Source organism: Mesocricetus auratus, unplaced genomic scaffold, assembly GCF_017639785.1.
Source record: "Mesocricetus auratus isolate SY011 unplaced genomic scaffold, BCM_Maur_2.0 Super-Scaffold_100007, whole genome shotgun sequence".
NCBI classification, from domain to species: Eukaryota; Metazoa; Chordata; class Mammalia; order Rodentia; family Cricetidae; genus Mesocricetus; species Mesocricetus auratus.
Genome location: NW_024429191.1, coordinates 41265901 through 41284653, shown reverse-complemented (window position 1 = coordinate 41284653; position 18753 = coordinate 41265901). Strand labels below are relative to the sequence as shown.

The following is an 18753-nucleotide window of genomic DNA, read 5'->3' as shown; positions in this document are numbered from 1 at the left end:
TACCATCTCTACTGAAAGGGACTGCCTACATTCAGGAGCCTTAGCTGCACTTCCAGCAGAAACAGCCTCTCAACAGCACCTTGACTGCCCCTCTCCTGCCTGCCCATTACCCAACATCATCCTCTGCCTGGTCCTGCCTGAGCCCTTTGCACTGACTGTCCCTCTGCTTGGGACCCCTCCCATACCATCTGCAGAGGCTGATTGACTGATTAGAACTGCAGTGATAGGGAGGTTGGAATATTGCAGATCCAGCGCCTAAATTTTACTTCCTTGCCAATCTCTGTGTCAGACCTAACATTCTGTGATTAACAGACAAAAACCTTTTGGAAATTACAGACGTCCACCAACCCCCAAACTAAGAATGTCATCAGAATACATCAGAGGCCTGTAGCAGAGATCCCCCCATCTTGCTCTAACTGCCTCTCTGACGTTTCCACCAATACATTGTCAAAATACCTTGATTTATAGCTCTCTGGTTTTTTTTTACTATAAAACTTGGTTGCAGGATAATCTTTTTGTACAATGTGAAGATGTGTCTCTGTCAAGTCACCTCCTGATTGGTTTAATAGCGAGATGAATAGCTAATAGCTAGGCAGGAGAGGATAGATAGGCAGGGCTTCCAGGGAGAGAGAGAGACTCAGGGGAAGAATCAGGCAGAGATTTGCCAGCGAGACTAGGAGGAAATTGGATATACTGTATAGAGGAGAGGTAATAAGCCACATGGCAGAAAGGGGTTAATTTAAAATTTAAGAACTAGTTGGGAACAAGCCTAAGCTAAGGCCAAACTTTGATAATTAATAACAAGTCTCTGTATCATTACTTGGGAGTTGGTGGTTGATGGGGGATGTTCTTCTGTGCATGTTTCTCTTATTGGTTGATGAATAAGACACTGATTATCCAGTAGAGGCAGGAAGATAGGTGGGGCTAGAAGATAAGGAGAATGCTGGGGAGAGAGGCAGTAAGCAGACCCCAGGCTGCCGAAAGTATAAAATGTGGGATTAGGGGCAAGCCACAGCCTCGTGGCAATACATGGACTAATAGAAATGGGTTAAAATGAAAAGAGAGCTAGGCAATAAGAAGCCTAACCCATTGACCAAACGGTTTAAATATTAATATAGCATCCATGTGTTTATTTGGGGCTAAATGGCTGTGGGAACAGATGGAATGGAATCTTTCATCTACAGATGGTTCAGAGAAAGTCTGACTATAACACTTTTCCACCCTGGAACTTGGAACCTGTAGTAACCTAGCTCTGTTTCCTGGGATGTGCTCACTCAAATTTGGCTGTGGTGTTTTGTTTGCTTCTATCAACAGCATGACTAATTATTTTGATGACCTTCTAAATGTAGCCTAAAACTACTTTCTTCATGTTCAATACTCACTTAATTGTCTCCCAGATCAGGTTTGGAAGTATCCCTCTACTCTACCTTCACCAGAATTGCCATGAATCAAAACTATCAGAAGTGCTACTGACACTGCTGGCCTCAGGCTGATGCAAAACTAATATATGCCGAGGGCAGCATTCAGATCCCCTCCTAGCAACGTGGCACTGGGGACTGAACAAAGGGTCCTGCACATGACAAACGCATAATATCTAGGACACAGCATCTAGGTTTTTCTCCCATTAATTTATAGGACAGCATCCATTTTTTAACTACGGCTTCTCTCACAGCCTTTCAGTCTTACTCTTCACTGGTCTCAGAACCTATGAAAAAAGCTGTCCACTTTAATTGGGCCCTGTGAAATGGGAAGCTAAAATGTGAATCACAGTGACTGGTGGAAGGCTCTGGGAGGAAACAATCGTGGTGATACAGTTTTCTCACCTTTCCTAACCCATCTTAGATTATCCCACTCTGCAGACTGGTTTGGTGATAATTTTAGGAGGTGGGCTTTTGGAAATGGTTGGGTCCCCTGATGGGATTAGTGTCCTTACAAAAGGGGCCTGAGAATTGTCTTACCCCTTCCACCATGAAATGACACTACCAAAGATGTCACCTATGAAACAGGATAGGTTTTCCTCATCACAGATTTGCCTTGACCTTTGATTTCCTAACCCTTAACTGTGAAAAGTAACTTCCTATTGTCTTTAAACCATCTGATCTTTGGTATTTTGTTATAGCAACCTGAAAGGGCTAAGATGGGTATTCAGGCAATTCTGATATGTGGACAACATGGAGAACCCTAGCCTAAAGGGTTCTCTTGATGGTTATGTCAAGATGCCAGGAGCCTGTATGTTGAAAGAGAAGTAGAGGATACATGAATGACAGGAATGACTAGAAGAAAAGACTGTCACCTGCTCTTCATTTAGTGGAAGCAAACATCCGAATCCACAGAGGAGCTGTGGGGTTTGTGTGTGACCTGACTATAGATGGAGCAGTTTAAACAGCATTGGCTTAGCAGCTTTCTCTTGTTTTCGTTTCTATATGTTGGGGGCAGGGCTCTTACCTAGAGGCCCTGGAAAGAATCAGCTCCCAAACTCAATTAGCCTCAGCAGATTTCACTTGTTAACTTTGACCTGACCTGGACAGAATCATCAGTGTCCACCGGAGTCCAGGACATAGCAGAGCCCTAAGAACACAGCCAAGGTGCCTTGTGAGACAACTATGCCTTGTGCTGCTTAGGAGGTAACAGAGGACTTTGCAGAGATTTGGAGTCAAATCCATCCAATCCAGGTTAGGTGAAGGAAGGCAGAAGAAAAAGCAAATTTTCCTCAGTCCAGTTGGCTGCAACACCTATAACAATCAACCTCACAAACACAGAGCACCCCACAAGGCATGTTGTGGGTACCAACAAGACCTCAGTGTCCCAATGCTTAATGCTTATTGGCTGTCAGGCAGGGACCCTGAGCAGAGACCGGTGTTTAAAGGCCTTCCTTCCACACTGTCCATTTCAAAGCAACACATGGCCAGGCAGAAGACAGCAAGGTAGAAAATTATTTGAAATAAAAACCCATATGGCTTTTGGTCTTCAAGGATTATCAACCATCTGAACTTCCAACAATTGGTTCTGGTCTCTTAATTCTGAGAGAGTAAGTATAGAATAATCCACAGTACAATGTATACAAACTGGTCTAGCTAGAGAACAGTTTGTCAAAGGTGTAAGAGCAACACATGTGTGATTTATACTTCTTTCTAAACTTATGGATATTTAACCAGGAGTGAAAAATATTCTCCATACACAATAAATTGTGGCCTTCATCAAACACAAAAATATTTTGAAAACTCAATCCAAGATAGTCACAAAACAACAAAAAGTTTTCTACAGCAGGAAATATTTTTCTCTCAACTGACTGGAAATACACTGTCCATCTCCTTCCCTCCATCTAATTATAACATCACGCCACAAAGGGCCAATTTATTCTGAAAATTGTAATTGCCTTTTAACTCCTCTTGCCCATTCCCTGGACTCCCTTCTGTAGCAGAGAAATGACAGCACCCAGCCAGAGATGACCGCACTGGGCTCAGCCACAGCTGAGGCTGCTTATTCTTTTTGATTGTTTTCTTCCATTTTCCATTACCATGTTTTCTTGATGCCAACACACACCTCCCCCCCCCAACACACACAAACAATCAACATTCTCTTGCTCCTTTTGCTTTTCCACTTCCTCAGCAGCATGGCTGACAAGTGGAGAGATGCTGTCATTGAAGTGGTTTCCATTTGCGGGGAGTTCATACCTTAGGATGGGGCTTACATGGGATAAACAGAAATGAAAATGGGTTACAAGCAAGTGTGTCCTCTGGGAGCCTTGGATATTGGCCATGAACATGACCATATTTTAAGTTTTGTGACAGAAAAGGAGAATTAAAAAGATACCAAGATAAAGGGTAGACTCTGATTTTAAACTATTGTATGGTTAATAGAACAGGAGGAATCTCAGCTCTGCTTCTTAGCTAACTGAGCTGAATCTTAGCCAAGGCATGGCTTCATCTAGCTTCTTCCTCAGTCTTGGCTACTTTCAAAAGCTTGAGCTTAGGAAGGTGAGTTACAATGTCAGAATCTACCAAAGTGTTAGCAAAAAGTAGACATGAAGCCAAGGAAAAGAATGTAAAAGGAGTTAGTGCTAACTATAGAAAAGTAAAGCTTTAGTATAAATTCCTGGTGCAGAACTCAGAGATGAGCCTGTTTCCACCTCCAGAGTATTGATATTAAAGGTGTGTGCTATCACACCTGGCCCCCAGATAAATGATTCCTAGGAAGAATACAAGAAGCACTTAACCACTAGAGAGAAGATGGCACTGATCAGGTTTGGTAGAAATTAAGAGCTCAGCAGGAAAAGTACCTGCTTTGATTCCAGAAGCTCACATAAACGTGAACAGAACCAACTCTACAAAGCTGTCCTCTGAGCTTCACAGGTGCACTGTAGTGGCAGCCATGTGTCCACATGTATGCACACAAACACACGCAAACTGAAAAAATAAATACGAAAAGCTGTATTAAGAGTTTTGATTCTCGCTGGGCAGTGGTGGCACACGCCTTTAATCCCAGCACTCGGGAGGCAGAGGCAGGCGGATCTCTGTGAGTTCGAGCCCAGGCTGGACCGATAGCCTCCAAAACAATACAGAGAAACCCTGTCTCATAAAAACCAAAAAAAAAAAGAGTTTTGATTCTCAAGAGTGAAATTCCAAGTCATAATAAAGAATCTGTGATACACTTATTTAACACAGAATTTATATACAAAGTATAGACAGAATTTTTAAAACTTAGGATTTATGCTTTATTTTACCTGTATACGACTGTTTTCCTGCATGTTTGCAGGTGCACCAGAAGGTGTCCCATCCCCTGGAAAAGATGGTTGTGAGCCACTGTGTGGGTCCTGGGAATTGAACTCAGGTGCTCTAGAAGAGCAAGGAGTGCTCTTAACCATGAGTCATCTCTCTAGCCCATACAAAGAACTTTTAAAGACAATGAAGAAAAGCAGATAAGATTGTTTTAAAGATGTGCAGGAGCGCAGTGACAGAGTCTGAACTTTGTAGGAAGCTCCATGTCCCATCCTGAGGACTGAAAATAAATACAAAGTAAATACAGAAGGATGAAAGGCCTGGTTGGGGACATCCCTACAGAGAGGCTGCCCAAATGACCACTTGACACAGGCTCACTCTCACTAGCCAACAAGCTAGCAAAAACCAAAACCATAACAAGATACCACTATACCTCTACCCAAAGACTGTGAGTGAGGAAAACAGCCCACTGCCGAGAACACACAGAAACAGATCTCCCATAAACAGCTGGTAGAATGGACAACACTAGAACTTTGCTTGACATCATCTACTATAATTGAATATGAGCATGTAGTAAGGCCTAGGCACTCCATTCCTAACAGCATATTCAGCAGAGATAAGAGTGTTAAGAGTAGATAAGTAAAGACAAAAAAATCACATAATGTATGACTAAATAGTAAGGAAAATAAATTATAGCAATAAAGGACAAATCTTACTAATATGCAAGTATCATACAGTTTCGTGTTCCTTTTATCTTAAAGCTGAGAAAAGCTCTTTACACTTTTACAGAAAACCTCCAGGAGAAGGAACGAGGCAGACAGGTACCTCAGGGAACAGCAGGGGCTCTGGCTGGAAAGCCATGACAGGTTTGTGGGAACTGGAGATGCTACTTCAGGATGCGGTTTCTGACTGGGTTTTTATTTCATAATGATTAATGAGACTCTAATTCATGCACTTTTACCTTTGTGTATATTATTTCATAATAAAAAGGTTCAAACCTATATCAGGTATCACTTCCTTGTCTGCTCTTCTCAGAAAGTAAACACCACCCTAGACAAACAAAACTAAACTAAATGAAAACTTAAAGCTACAAAAACAAAAACAGATGGAAAAACTTGGGGAGCCTTTATACAAATGAAGAAGAGCTGCCCTCTGGGGGAGATGCTTTAGCAACAGCTCTGTCCAGGGTGTGTGAGGGAAAAGCTTCCCTTCCTACAGCAGGTGTGAGTACTCACAGAAAAGATAGTCTGTGGGGTGGATCGCAGACTGGCCTTCTGCCCTCCACCACCCCTCTCATCGAGAGGCCTTTGCATAGTACAGTACACAAACATCATACCCTCCCTGGAAGTCAGCTGAGAGCACAGAGATGATATTATATGCAAACAGGGCTACCAAGCACATGCACACATGGAACATGTCCTGGCACAGAACCACGAATGCCCAACTGGCAGCACTGTTCCTTACCGCATAACCTTCTGTCTTCTTCTGACACCATTTCAGGAGTGCGTTACGCTTAGAGCCACCATACTCCCGGGCCAAGGCTGCCAGAGGGTCTCTTCTTTCAACACTGATTACAAAGAAGAACACACAGTTAAGGAGGATGCTGGTGGGGTGGTTATATTGTTTTTCTCTTAAGACAAGGACTCATACAGCTCAGGGTAGCCTTGAATTCACACTATAGGCAAGGATGACTCTGAACTCCTGATCTTTCTACCTCCACATTCCAAGTGCTAGGATTACAGGCATGTACCACCACGTCTGGCAAGTTGCTGGCTTTTTTGCTTGCTTGCTTGTTTTGTTTTTTAAGACAGGGTCTCTCTTTAGAGGCCTGGCTGTCCTAGAACTCACTCTGTAGACCAGCCTGGCTTGTAACTCACAGAGATCTGACTACTTCCACCTCCTCAGTGCTGGGAGTAAAGGCATGCACCACCACTGCCTGGTTAAGATGCTGGCTTTTAAAGTCCTTAAATATAAAAAAATAACTAGATTAGAAAAAGCCAAAGTGTAGGTTTATTCAAATAGAACACTAAAAAAATAGCCAAATTAGTCACATTAAAAAATACATTATGTCATCCAGGCAGTGGTGGTACATGCCTTTAGTCCCAGCACTTGGGAGGCCAAGGTAGGCAGATCTCTGTGAGTTTGAGGCCAGCCTGGTCTACAGAACGACTTCCAGAGCAGCCAGGGTTACACAGAGAAACCCTGTCTTGACAAACCAAAACAAACCAGTCCTCACCTCTACACATTACACAGCTGTACTTTAACATGTAAAAGGTAAATGAAAAGGGTATAGCAAGACTGTAAACTAGTTGTTACAAGAGGTTCTGGAAGTAAAGAGGAAGGGGTAATCCATATAATAAAGTGAATTGACTAAGAATTTTTGCTCCGTTTATGGACCATGGATTCTGAGCACAGGATGAGCCAAAGTTGAGATGACACCACTAGTATAATATCTTAGCATCCTAAAAGCAAGTTTTAGCAACCCATCCTTGGCCTCTCTCAACAATGATATTAATTTTTATGCTAACCAAAATTACTCAAATTCTAGTAAGAGATTTAAGATCATACAGTACCTTCTAGTATGGAGGTCAGAGTCAGAAAGATACTGCTAAAGCAGTTTTGTACAGTATTCTATTTCCCTAATAATACCCACAGCAGGGCAGGGAAAGACAAACTCACCAAAGGGCAAAAACTACAATGGAATAGGAGTTATCAATCTACTGCTAAAGTAGATAAATATAATTGAGACACAGACCCAAGAATGCTCAAGGTTGCACTCTTATATTGGCAAAAAGATAACCAACTACACACCAACAAGCAAACAGATGAATAAGTTGAGGTCCAATCACATTCATGGAATATACCATAGTAAGAAAAATTACTGCAGTTATGTGATGTTACACGTTCCCACCTTACCTAACAGGCCCAAAGTAACAGGACCACAAGATCAAGGACTACAACCTTCAAACCATGAGCTACAACAAACATTTTCTTTGGATAGGTTAGTCATCTCAGGTTATATGATGGAAAGCTAATTAATAAAAGGGCCCTCCCCCACCTGCCCATCCTGGATTCTTCCCCTTCCCAGCATGGACAGATACTTTCCACAAAGTTATCCCTTGTATTGAGTCAGGAAAAGAACACAACTGCCTTCAGTCATCATTTACCAGTCAGATCAATAGAGGAAGAAAACCTGGGTTAAGCACCATAACTAGAGCACAGAGGAGCTATGTTCTAAGTCATCTGCTCAAAAAATAATTCACTACCTTCCTAAAACCCACTTGATCTCCCTCTCCCTCTGTCTCCTGGAAGAGGACATTTAGGTTTTATCTAGTCAACCTTTTCTTTCAATCTCACACTTTGTACATGGGTCCCATGTTTCTGCACATTAACAGAATTCTACAAGTCTTCCTTGTTGATCTACTGCCAGTTTACTTCATAAGCTAAAGTCATCAAGCCTTTAGAGGGAAACTTAGTAAGAAAATTTTTGTATGTGTGCAGAGGGTGAGAAAGTATGCATTAAGGCACATTTGTATGTGCATGCGGGTGGAGAGTAGAGGTTGGTGTCAACTGTCTTCCTTAATTGCTCTCTGCCTTATCTTTTAAGACAGGGTTTCTTTTTTCTTCTGAACCTTGTGCTCACTAATTGGCTAGACTGGCTGCCCAGAGCTCTGGGAAATGCACCATTGTCATGCCACACCTCTGATCCTCACACTAGGGTCATAGACAAGGCAAGGGGTTGGCCATCCAAACTTAGGTCTTCATGCTTGCACAACAGATACTTTACCAGCTAAACCATCTCTCCAGACCCTTTATAAAAATATTTTTTCAATAAATGCAACAGAGGAATAGATGGTTCTAGATCTTGGGAATATGAACTAACATAGAGGAGTTCTTTAGAAAGTACTCGCGATAGGAACTAAAAACTTTCTTGTACAGTTTGATGGCTCAGAAGGTAAAAATACTTGCTGCTAAGTCCAGCAACCTGAATTCAAACCTTGTTGATACTTACGCTACAAGTTACATTAGGTAGAAGTTGTTCTCAGACTTCCACATGCACACTGTGGCATATGCACACACAAATAAAAATGAATGCAATTGAAACAATATCTAAACATTTCTATTCTGTCATAGGTTAATCTTAATAACACAAATGTAAAAGAAGTAAGAAACTAAGGTCACCAATCTGACCTTTTATGAAGAAAGATATACTATAAACAGCATATATATATATATATATATATATATATATAACTTTTCCTGTCTATTTATGGCATTGATTTGAGATTAGCACTAATTCTGGTCCTTCAAACCTGTTTTGTTAGTTAATATTCAGACAAGCAGATGATCTATATCTGGGACTTTTATAAACCTCTTGAAATGCTCGACTTTACCTATTTGGGATCAAATATTGGTTACATCCAAAGATACATCCAATCTGAATGTGTTCAGACTCACAAACCTTCCCATAAGACACACATGTGTGATTATACGACCTACTATAAAGCTCTTATCCTTCAAGTAGAGTTTTTTTTAAAACTCATCTGTGGGTGAACTGTTAGGTAGAACACAAGGCAAGGCACTGGGAAAGGCATACAAATGTAGGATGAAATATTTACTACCCATGAAACAACTGCAAGTTATAAAGGAAGTACTGGAGCTATACAACCAAGTGAGTGAAAGACACCCAGGTAGGATTTGAACTGAGGTCCTTTACTTTCGCAGAAGGTGGTCTTACCTACTGAGCCATCTCATATTTACTATTTTTAATGCAAATTCTTTAGTCTTCCACAGGTGAGTGGGATGGCACTAAACTGTGCAGGCCCAGAAGAGCAGGATGCACTGTGATGACTGCCATAGGGCTTCTGAGAGGTTCACAGTAGGACACTAGGTGCTTCATTATTCAGAAGACTAACAACATGGAAAAGTGGGGGAGACTCTGGGAGAGGAGTAACAGATGAGGTAAGTTTGCTGGGACCCTGATGACCAGGGGCACTGGCAGGGAGGAGATGGCAGAAGCATGAGTTCAAAGACAGGCTTTTGGTAACCATCTAGGCTCACTGTTCATTTCCTCCCCTGCTGCATCCTATACGTCTCTGCTAACACCCCTTTAAAAGCTGATCTCAGAAAATGTCTCTTTAATCCTCTTTCTATGCCACTGTGTTCTCAATAATCTTCCTTAAATAGTAGGTCTGCTCTTAATCACTACTCAAAAACAAAAACACAATCCCACAGACTTAGTGGTTCTCCACTGCTTCACCAAAATAAGTACGAAGCTCTTTTTTGGAAATGTGGACTATTTGCAACAGGGCTCCAACCTGCCTTGATGGCTGTAACTCCCCAACCGTCTACCTGTATTGGCTGGGAGCCTGCTGTACCTTTAGCAGGGCATCCTTGAGGCCCTGGGTTGAGTTCCATCGCTCACTCACCTTTACAGCTACTGACAGGAATCCCAATCCTCTCTAGACCTCCTGATCTAAACAACCCCTCAAGTACTTTTGCTTACACTTTAAAGGTTGATTTATTTATTTTATGGGTATATGTGTGTGCCTGAGTGTAAGTATGTTCACCACACATGTGTACATGTGCTTCTGGAATCCAGAAGAGGGTGGTAGATCCCTGGAATCAGAAGAGGGTGGTAGATCCCCTGGAAATGAAGTTTTAGAGAATTGACAGCCATCTGATATGGGTGTCAGGAACTGAACCTGAGTCCTGTACAAGGGCAACAAGTGTTCTTGACTAGTGGGCCACCTCTCCAGCTCTTCTTAGCTAAAATTTTAATTTTTTAAAGGCTCTACCACTACTGGTGTGTGTACACGTGCAGCACACGTGTGCTATGGTATGTATGTGGGAGTCAGAGGACAACTTTGTGGAGTTGGTTCTCTTTTATGTGGGTTCTTGTGACTGAACCCAGGTCATTAGGCTTGCTCGACAAGAGCCTTTATTCACTGTTACATCTCAGGGCCCCTGCTTAAAAAGGTATGGCCCTTCACTTGATTTTGTTCCAAACCACTATGCAGTGCCTTCTTACTAGACTTGTTGAAGGTATATTCTACATCTTAGTCACTGTCACTCAGAAGTAAGCTGACTGGATGAGACAGAAGGAAGAGAACGATGCTCATCTCATTTCTCATACTTTAACATTTAGTACCTGAGCTTGCTTGGTTTCAGACCCCCGGTGGACGCACTCAGCAATCTGGTGTTCCCAAAGCCCAGGGAGGGAGGTCTGCTCAGAGACTCCAGTGAGGGACTCTTTCGGAGGTAAGGGTCTGACTTCCGGTCCTCAGCCCTTCCCTTCAGAAGATCTGTGTGAATAACAACATTGTCATCCATTTCTAAAGGGAAGAAATCTGACTGGTTATCATACTTTATTCTCAGGTACAAAGACATATTTACATAGATATATGCATATACTCCTACATATACATATATGCATGCATACACACACATACACATTTACATTTTTTCTTTCTGGAATAATAAAAATGCAATTAGGGACATGGTATTTTCTAGAAAGAATTCTCCAGGCAGGACTATCCATATAAGCTATAAAACCTTGTGCCAGGGTGGATGGTCAGTTGTTCAGACTCCTTATTGCACAATCATGAGGACCTGAGTTCAAATCACAGGAAGCTAGATGTCCTGTGCACATCTGTAACACCAGTCTTGATAGGAATGGAAACAAAGAGAATTGCTGGTGCTTGTTAGCACACAGCTTCGCCAAGAAAATGAGAACCTCAAATTGAGGGGGAGACCCTTCTCCAACAGGATTAAGTAGTGAATGATAGGAACACCCAGTATCCTCTTTTGGCCCCCTCTTACATTCACAGATACACAAATCCACACTCATTTTCACACACACACAACAACAACAAAAACAACAAACAAACAAATATAAAATATATCTTCAAAAAAGGATCTACTGGGGCTGGAGAAATGACCAAGTGGTTAAAAGCACTGGCTGAGTTCAATTCCTAGCACGTACATGGTGGCTCACAACCATCTGTAACTCCGGTTCTGGGGGATCCAATGCCCTCTTTTGGCCTCCACAGGTACCAGGCACATAAATGGTGCACAAACTACATACAGGCAAAACACCCACACAGAAGAGAAATAAATAAAAAGCCCAGTGCCAGAGCAGTCCTCTGTTAAAAAATGATTCTAACCCTTCAGACAGTGATCAGGCATTAAGTATGGGCCCTTCTAAGAGCCCTGTGCAGCTACCCAGTGAGGACAGCCACTCCTCTAACTCTGTCTCTAACTAGTCTTGTTTGCTTTAGGCTGTGGATATCACAGAGAAAAAGCTGGTAGGAAAATGTCTCATATGACTTGTCAGGTCACAGACAGCAGCAGACAAAAAGCTGGGAACCAAGAACAGCAGCCCGCAGGAGAAAAAGTTATTCCAATTACAGGCTTATAGTTCACTAAAAACTGAGCAGAACCCTTTCTTTGTAAGGCTCCTTTCTGCTGTTGTGTTAGTATTAGTGGGAACAGGCACAGAAATGAGTGGAATCCTCCATGTAGCTCTCACAGGCTCATAAAAGTAGAACAGAGCAAAGCCGAGAGTATTTGAGGCTGGCTCATACAGAGTGGGAGTTGGAGCTCTGAGACTTTGGTGGTTAGCTGAACATCACAGGACAGCTGGGGCCAGGCTGGGGCCACCTCCTGTCACCCAGTCACAGAAGAAAACAGCACCTCTTCAGCTAATAGCCACCAATTATGGGCATGAAGTTGGGGTTGAGGCCAATTAGGTCTAAATAGCATAGAAGAACAGTTCTACATCATTGAAGGGCAAAACAAAAACAGAACATTAATCTGCAGTTAGGGATGACCTCAATGTTGACAAGCAGTTGCTGGAAATGGCTGGAAGCAAACAATTTTCACTATGCAGTCCTTTATTATAGTAAATAGAATCATCGTCAGGAGACAGGTGCCTGGGGGGTAAGAAGGAGGAGGGCAGCCAATGAGCTCCACAGCAATAATTGTGCTCTTGGCTTTATTATTATCTTGTCAATCAAAAGAATGGTTCTTTAGATAATTAGGAAACTTGGAAGTTGGTAGAATAGCCTGAAAAAAGATATAAAAACTACAATCACTTACAGAGAACTACATTTTATGTTGTATAGCTTTTATTACAATTAAAAAATCACCTTGTACTATTCATGCAAGTAAGTTACTCCCTATTTTACACCGCATAATAGAGTGTGTGCTATGATATTACATAATGAGGCATAGATTTAAGTCAGACAGGTTTTCAATCTTATTTTTTGGCCTCCACCCTCCACTTCTGGGAAAGAGGTGCTCAGACTTGAATGCCTCTGAGTTGTAGCCATACTCATTTACCAAGCCCTGGGATGCCTATACACTGTAAATGAAATAGTGACGGCTGACCGCAGTGCATCTCTTTACAATACTCTGAACGAAGTCGATGGCTCTCACACGCAAAAATTCTTTTCAAAACTCCTCTGTGGGCTGGAGAGATAGCTAAGGGTAACAACCCTGGCTGTTCTTGCAGAAGACCTGAGTTCAGTTTCCAGCATTCATATAGCTGCTCACAGCTGTCTGTACCAGATCTCTGGGGGCTGAGCCCTCTTCTGGCCTCTTGGAGCACTGCACACGTGGTGCACACATATACAATGCACACACACACACACACACACACACACACACACCAGCAACAACACTCTGCCCAGGGCCTACAGGACATATCAGTGGGTAAAGGTGCTTCCTGCACAAATCTGATGACTTGAGTTCAATCTCTGGAAATCACATAAAGTAGTAGGAGTGAACAAACTCTACTAAGTTGTTTTCTGACCTCTATATATGTGCTGTGGTACATGCATATTTATACATACATTACCCACACAAGCAATAATAGTAAGCAAAATCAACATCACAACCCTCATTGCCGACTGAGAGCACACCTGGCTGGTCACTCAAGAATATTGATGGAGATGTACAAAATTCATGTTCTTTTATTAACATTTTTAAACCTCTGGACACAGATGCCATTCCACAGTCTAGGGAATCAAGAAGTAATTCTGACTTTCAAGTTTTATTAAGCAAACCTTTCACAAGCTATAGTTGCCACAAATCATGATTCCTCCCATGAATCTGAGAAAAAAATAAATAGAAACCTTTCTGGAAAGATTCACTAGGAACATGGTGATTCATGGGAATAAGTAAAAATGTCAGTATCAATGGGAGTTTGGAAGCAGTTGATCCCAGTCCTCAGTGATGAGTTTGAGGGGTCCCAGATGTCAAAGGTGGGGATCACTGAAGGTGTGAAAACAGCAAAGTCACTAGGCTAGCAACAGAACCCAAGGGGGCGACTGAACTGCCACCATCTCAGGAAAAAACATTAATGGGTGGTGAGTCGTTTCTTATGGAGGAGCAAAGAGAGTAATTTCTTGAGACAGAATCCCTACCTGGTGAAGGTGGGAGCATTTGAAATGATAGCAAAGGATTCAGAATATGTCATGAACTCGGGGGTGGGGGGTCTGCGTTTTGAGAGGAGTGAGTCTGATTTTGAAAGAAGTGCTATTTGGGAGAAAGCCCTTGGGAAAGGCAAGGTGAGATGATGTGGTAAATATCACTGGTGTCTTATTTTAAGAATTCCCACCATTAACCCAGCTTCAGCAAGTAGCACCTGACCAAAGTCAGTAGACATCAACATCAAGGCCAGACCCTCTGCCAGGAAAAAGATGCTAAGCTGCCGAAGGCTGAGATGATTATCTGTGATAATGTAGTTACTAAGAAAGCTATGAGTATTTTTAGATGTACTATGACTACATACTTAAATCACAACACAGAGTAAGCATAACTTTTTGTGTCTTACTTCATTGTGATATTATCTTGGTGCAGAGGACTGGAACAAAACCTGCAGAAAACTCACTAACATTGACTAGACAAATAGCACTGTTCTTTTTTTCTGAGCATGCTAACAGGCTCAGCAGACAACAGCAAGGGAAGTGATTGGCAGCAAGTATTTCTATGATGCCCATAACATGCCAGACAGTGTCCTCAGTGTTTTAAATAAATTAATCCAATCCTTCGAATGGCCCTATTAAGTAAAGTTGCTTCTTCTTTCTTTTTCTTTTTGATTTTTAAGTCAATTCTGATTTAAGTTATGTGTATATGTGTGAGTGTGAGTTTGTTCTGGTGCCCCCAGCAGCCAGAAGTGGGTATCAGATCCCCCTGGAGTTATGATAGCAGTATTGATGCAGGTGCCGAAAAGCAAATTCAAGTCCTCTGTAAGAGCAGCAAGTGCTGAGCCAACTTTCCAGCCCTAGAAATGTTTCTGTCTTAGAGACAAAGAAACCAAAGTATAACAAAGCCAAGGCTGAGACAGGAGAGGCACTACCGAGAGACTCGAGGCCAAGCAGGGCTTTGCTGACCTCCCTTTTCATGGCTGCAGCTCTGCACCATCAGCACTGGAGGCCGGTAGGGATAAGAATGTGACCTATGAGACCCACTAATTATGACCTCAGCTTCACTGTCAGGATTTGAATTTGAAAAGGATACAGTGAAACAAGGGGGAGAGGCTAATACTCAAGGCCTAAAAGCAAGAGGAAGAGGCTAATACTCAAAGGGTTTAAAAACAAGAGGGAGAGGCTAATACTCAAAGGGTTAAAAACAAGAGAGAGAGGCTAATACTCAAAAGCCTAAAAAATGGTGCATTTTAAGGACTATGGAATCAGTAAACAAACAAAACCAGACAAGGGTTTTTGTATGAGTTAGTAATTTTTTTAAGAATAGATGATACTATCTTCAGATTAAGTTTATTAAAAAGAAGAAGAGAAAGAAGGAAGGAAGGAAGGAAAGAAAGAAAGAAAGAAAGAAAGAAAGAAAGAAAGAAAGAAAGAAAGAAAGAAAGAAAGAAAGGTAGGTCAGGTAGTGGTGGCTCACGCCTTTAATCCCAGCACTTGGGAGGCAAAGGCAGATGGATCTGTGAGTTTGAGGTTAGGCTGGTCTACAGAGTGAGTTCCAGGACAGCCAGGGATACACAAGAGAAACCCTGTGTGGAAAAACAAAAAACCAAAAGCAAAACAAAACAAAATCAAATTCAGTGAAGTTGGCATCACTTTTGCATCCACACACACTGAGGAGGGCAACAAGAAGGGGGCATTTCTTCTAGCATGAGCTGAACATTTGGATAGAACGGGCAAAATGTGCATGCCAAGGGGATAGAATCAGCAGAAATAAATGCCACCAAGTTCAAGTTCATACAACAAAAAGTGAACACCATTAAGATAGGACAAAAGTACTTGTGTTATCAGTCATTTACCTGAGAGGGGCAGGTCTGGCAGATCCAATCGCTGAGCCATCCCTTTGCTGGCTGGCCGCATAGTGCTGTAAGTTGAATGTCTCTGTCAAAAGCAAAGGACACATCAGCATGATGAGCTTGCAACATGTCAACAGCAGTACACACGTGCACACCGCTGTGCTTGGACACAATTCTTAAGCACATGGTCATGCCCCAGGGAGCCTTTAAAATAACATTTTTTTTCAAATTATAGTAAGTCCAACTGGCTTAAAGAGAAGATATAATGAAAAGATAATCCCCAGTTCACTTCTATCACCTATTTCTTTTTCCCAGGGGTAATTGTTATTAATCTGTTTTATGAATATCCTTTCTGGAATATTCCATACATTCTCAAGGATATATGTAAAAATAATGTTTTGAGTGAGGTGGATCAGCATGCCCATGATCTCAGCACTGGAAAGCAGAGACAGGAGAACCCTGTAGTGATGAGGAGGGGTGTAGAAAAAGGGGAATTTGCTGGCCAGCGAATCTAGCAAATTGGTCAGCTCCATGACGCTGTGTCAAAAAATAAGATGTAAAGCTATGAGTAAGATACTTGATGTTGACCTCTGACCTTCAAATACACACAAACAAATATGCAAACCTGCACAGACATGCATCCACCACATATGCACATAACACACACACACACACACACACACACACACACACACACACACACGGGTGGGGGGAGGGAGGAACATTTTTGGGTTTCAACGGTCAAAGAGTATACACAAAAATGATTCATATCACCAACCAGGAAAACACAAATCAAAGCCAGGAGACACCAGTTTACTCCAACTCTTAAGATCATGATTTAAAAACAAAAGAAAATAATAAGTATTGGTTATGATATGGAACCTGAGGGGGCAACTGAACTGCCGCCATCTCAGGAAAAAACATTAATGAGTGGTGAGTTGTTTCTTATGGAGGAGCAAAGAAAGTAATTTCTTGAGACAGAATCCCTACCTGATGAAGGTGGTGTGAACATTTGAAATGATAGCAAAGGATTCAGAATATGACATGAACTCAGGGGGAAGCTGCGTTTTGAGAGGAGTGAGTCTGATTTTGAAAGAAGTGCTACGCACTATTGGTTGGCATATAATGTTCTAGAGAAAATAGAATGAAAGTTCCTCAAAAATTCAAATTAAAGCTGGATGTTGTGGTGCACTCTTCTAAGTCCAGCACTTGGGAGAAAGAGGCAGGTGAATCTTTATGGGTGTGTAGCCAGCCTAGACTTTGTTGTGAGTTCGAGTTCAGTCAGAGCTACAAAGTAAGACACTCCCTCAAAAAATATAATAAAATTTCAAAATAGGTCTATCATATGACCCTACTTCTAGGTTTTTAACCAGAAGAATTGAAATCAGGATCTTCAAGAGATATTTGTATACTCATACTGATTGCAACATTATTCACAATAGCCAAGAGTTGGAAACTGCTTAAATGTTTGCCCAGCAACTACTGCTGGATGGCAGAGTCTATCCTACTTCCAGAAAAAGTTCTGGTGATCTGCAAGCCAACATCATGTTTATAGTTAGCAATACTTCATTGAACACCGAAAAAACCAATAGTGTGGTTATCCTAACACATTTGACACTTGAGTTAAATACCTAGTATTGTCCCATAGACACAAGTGCAGATTTCATGATTGATACACACACACACACACACACACACACACACACACACACACACACACAAAACCACTACTATTACTACTACTACTATACTACTACTGTAAACAAAAACATTTGTCTATAAAAACACAAATGTCAACACACCACTATACTTATTGGGTGTCATTTGGCTTTGTTTGTTGAATACATCTTGGAATTAATTCTACACAGTCCTGGAGCTGTGCTGGATTCTGTCAGCCTGTATCCACCACCCTGACAGATTCACATGGGAAATGGAGCATGAGTGGCCATATGACCCTGCATTCCACCAGCTGCCACATGCCTTTGGGCCATGTGATTCTTTGTATTTTAGCTACAAAACAATGTGACATTGATAGTGCCATGGCGATTGCTGGGAGAATTAGATGGCTAAAAATCCATTCAGAATAATGGGGAGCATCTCATGGGTTAGCCGCTATAGTTTCCATAGTTCATTCCACCCACTCTTAATGAACAGCAGTACTGACCTTGACACGTGTTATGAACACTGTCTGTCTATACACATAGTGCACAGACCATCTTGAAACTTTCCAGAGCATGTTTTAGGGGTCCCACTCTAAACTGATAGTAAGCAGGAAATGTATGGTTCCCAGTGATCCTCATAGCAAAACTGTTGTAGAATACAATTTCCAAAAGACATTTTGAAATCTTATTTTTAAAGTCAGTATATAAAGTAAAAGACGTCTTATGGAAAAGCATTCAAAATTTACCACTAAGTATTATTACTGGCAATATATCAGATTAAAGAATTTCCCAGAGAGAGGCTGGAGATTTTGTTCAATGGTTAAGAGCACTGGCTGTTCTTCCCAGAGGAGCTGGATTCAACTGCTAGCACCCATATGGCAACTCACCACCACCTGTAACTCCAGTTCTAGGGGATCTGATCTGATACCTTTTCTGACCTCTGAGAACACTAGGCATGCCCATGGTACAAATATATACTCATAAAAAACTTGAGAGAGAGAGAGAGAGAGAGAGAGAGAGAGAGAGAGAGAGAGAGAGAGAGAGAGAGAGAGAGAGAGAGAGAGAGAGAGAGAGAACGAGAACACATGAA

At 41.8% G+C, this 18753-nt stretch overlaps 1 protein-coding gene across 7 annotated transcripts in view; it reads right to left on the bottom strand.

The window, feature by feature from the left end:
* Specc1 (sperm antigen with calponin homology and coiled-coil domains 1) overlaps nucleotides 1-18753 on the bottom strand; it is a 262889-nt gene that overhangs the window by 59113 nt on the left and 185023 nt on the right. For all 7 annotated transcript variants that reach the window (XM_040748824.1, XM_040748825.1, XM_040748826.1 and 4 more), the window contains 3 exons: nucleotides 16006-16087; nucleotides 10870-11023; nucleotides 6183-6285 (listed from right to left, as the gene is read on the bottom strand). In XM_040748824.1, coding sequence (XP_040604758.1) covers nucleotides 6183-6285; nucleotides 10870-11023; nucleotides 16006-16087 — 339 coding nt within the window. The remainder of the gene's footprint in view (nucleotides 1-6182; nucleotides 6286-10869; nucleotides 11024-16005; nucleotides 16088-18753) is intronic.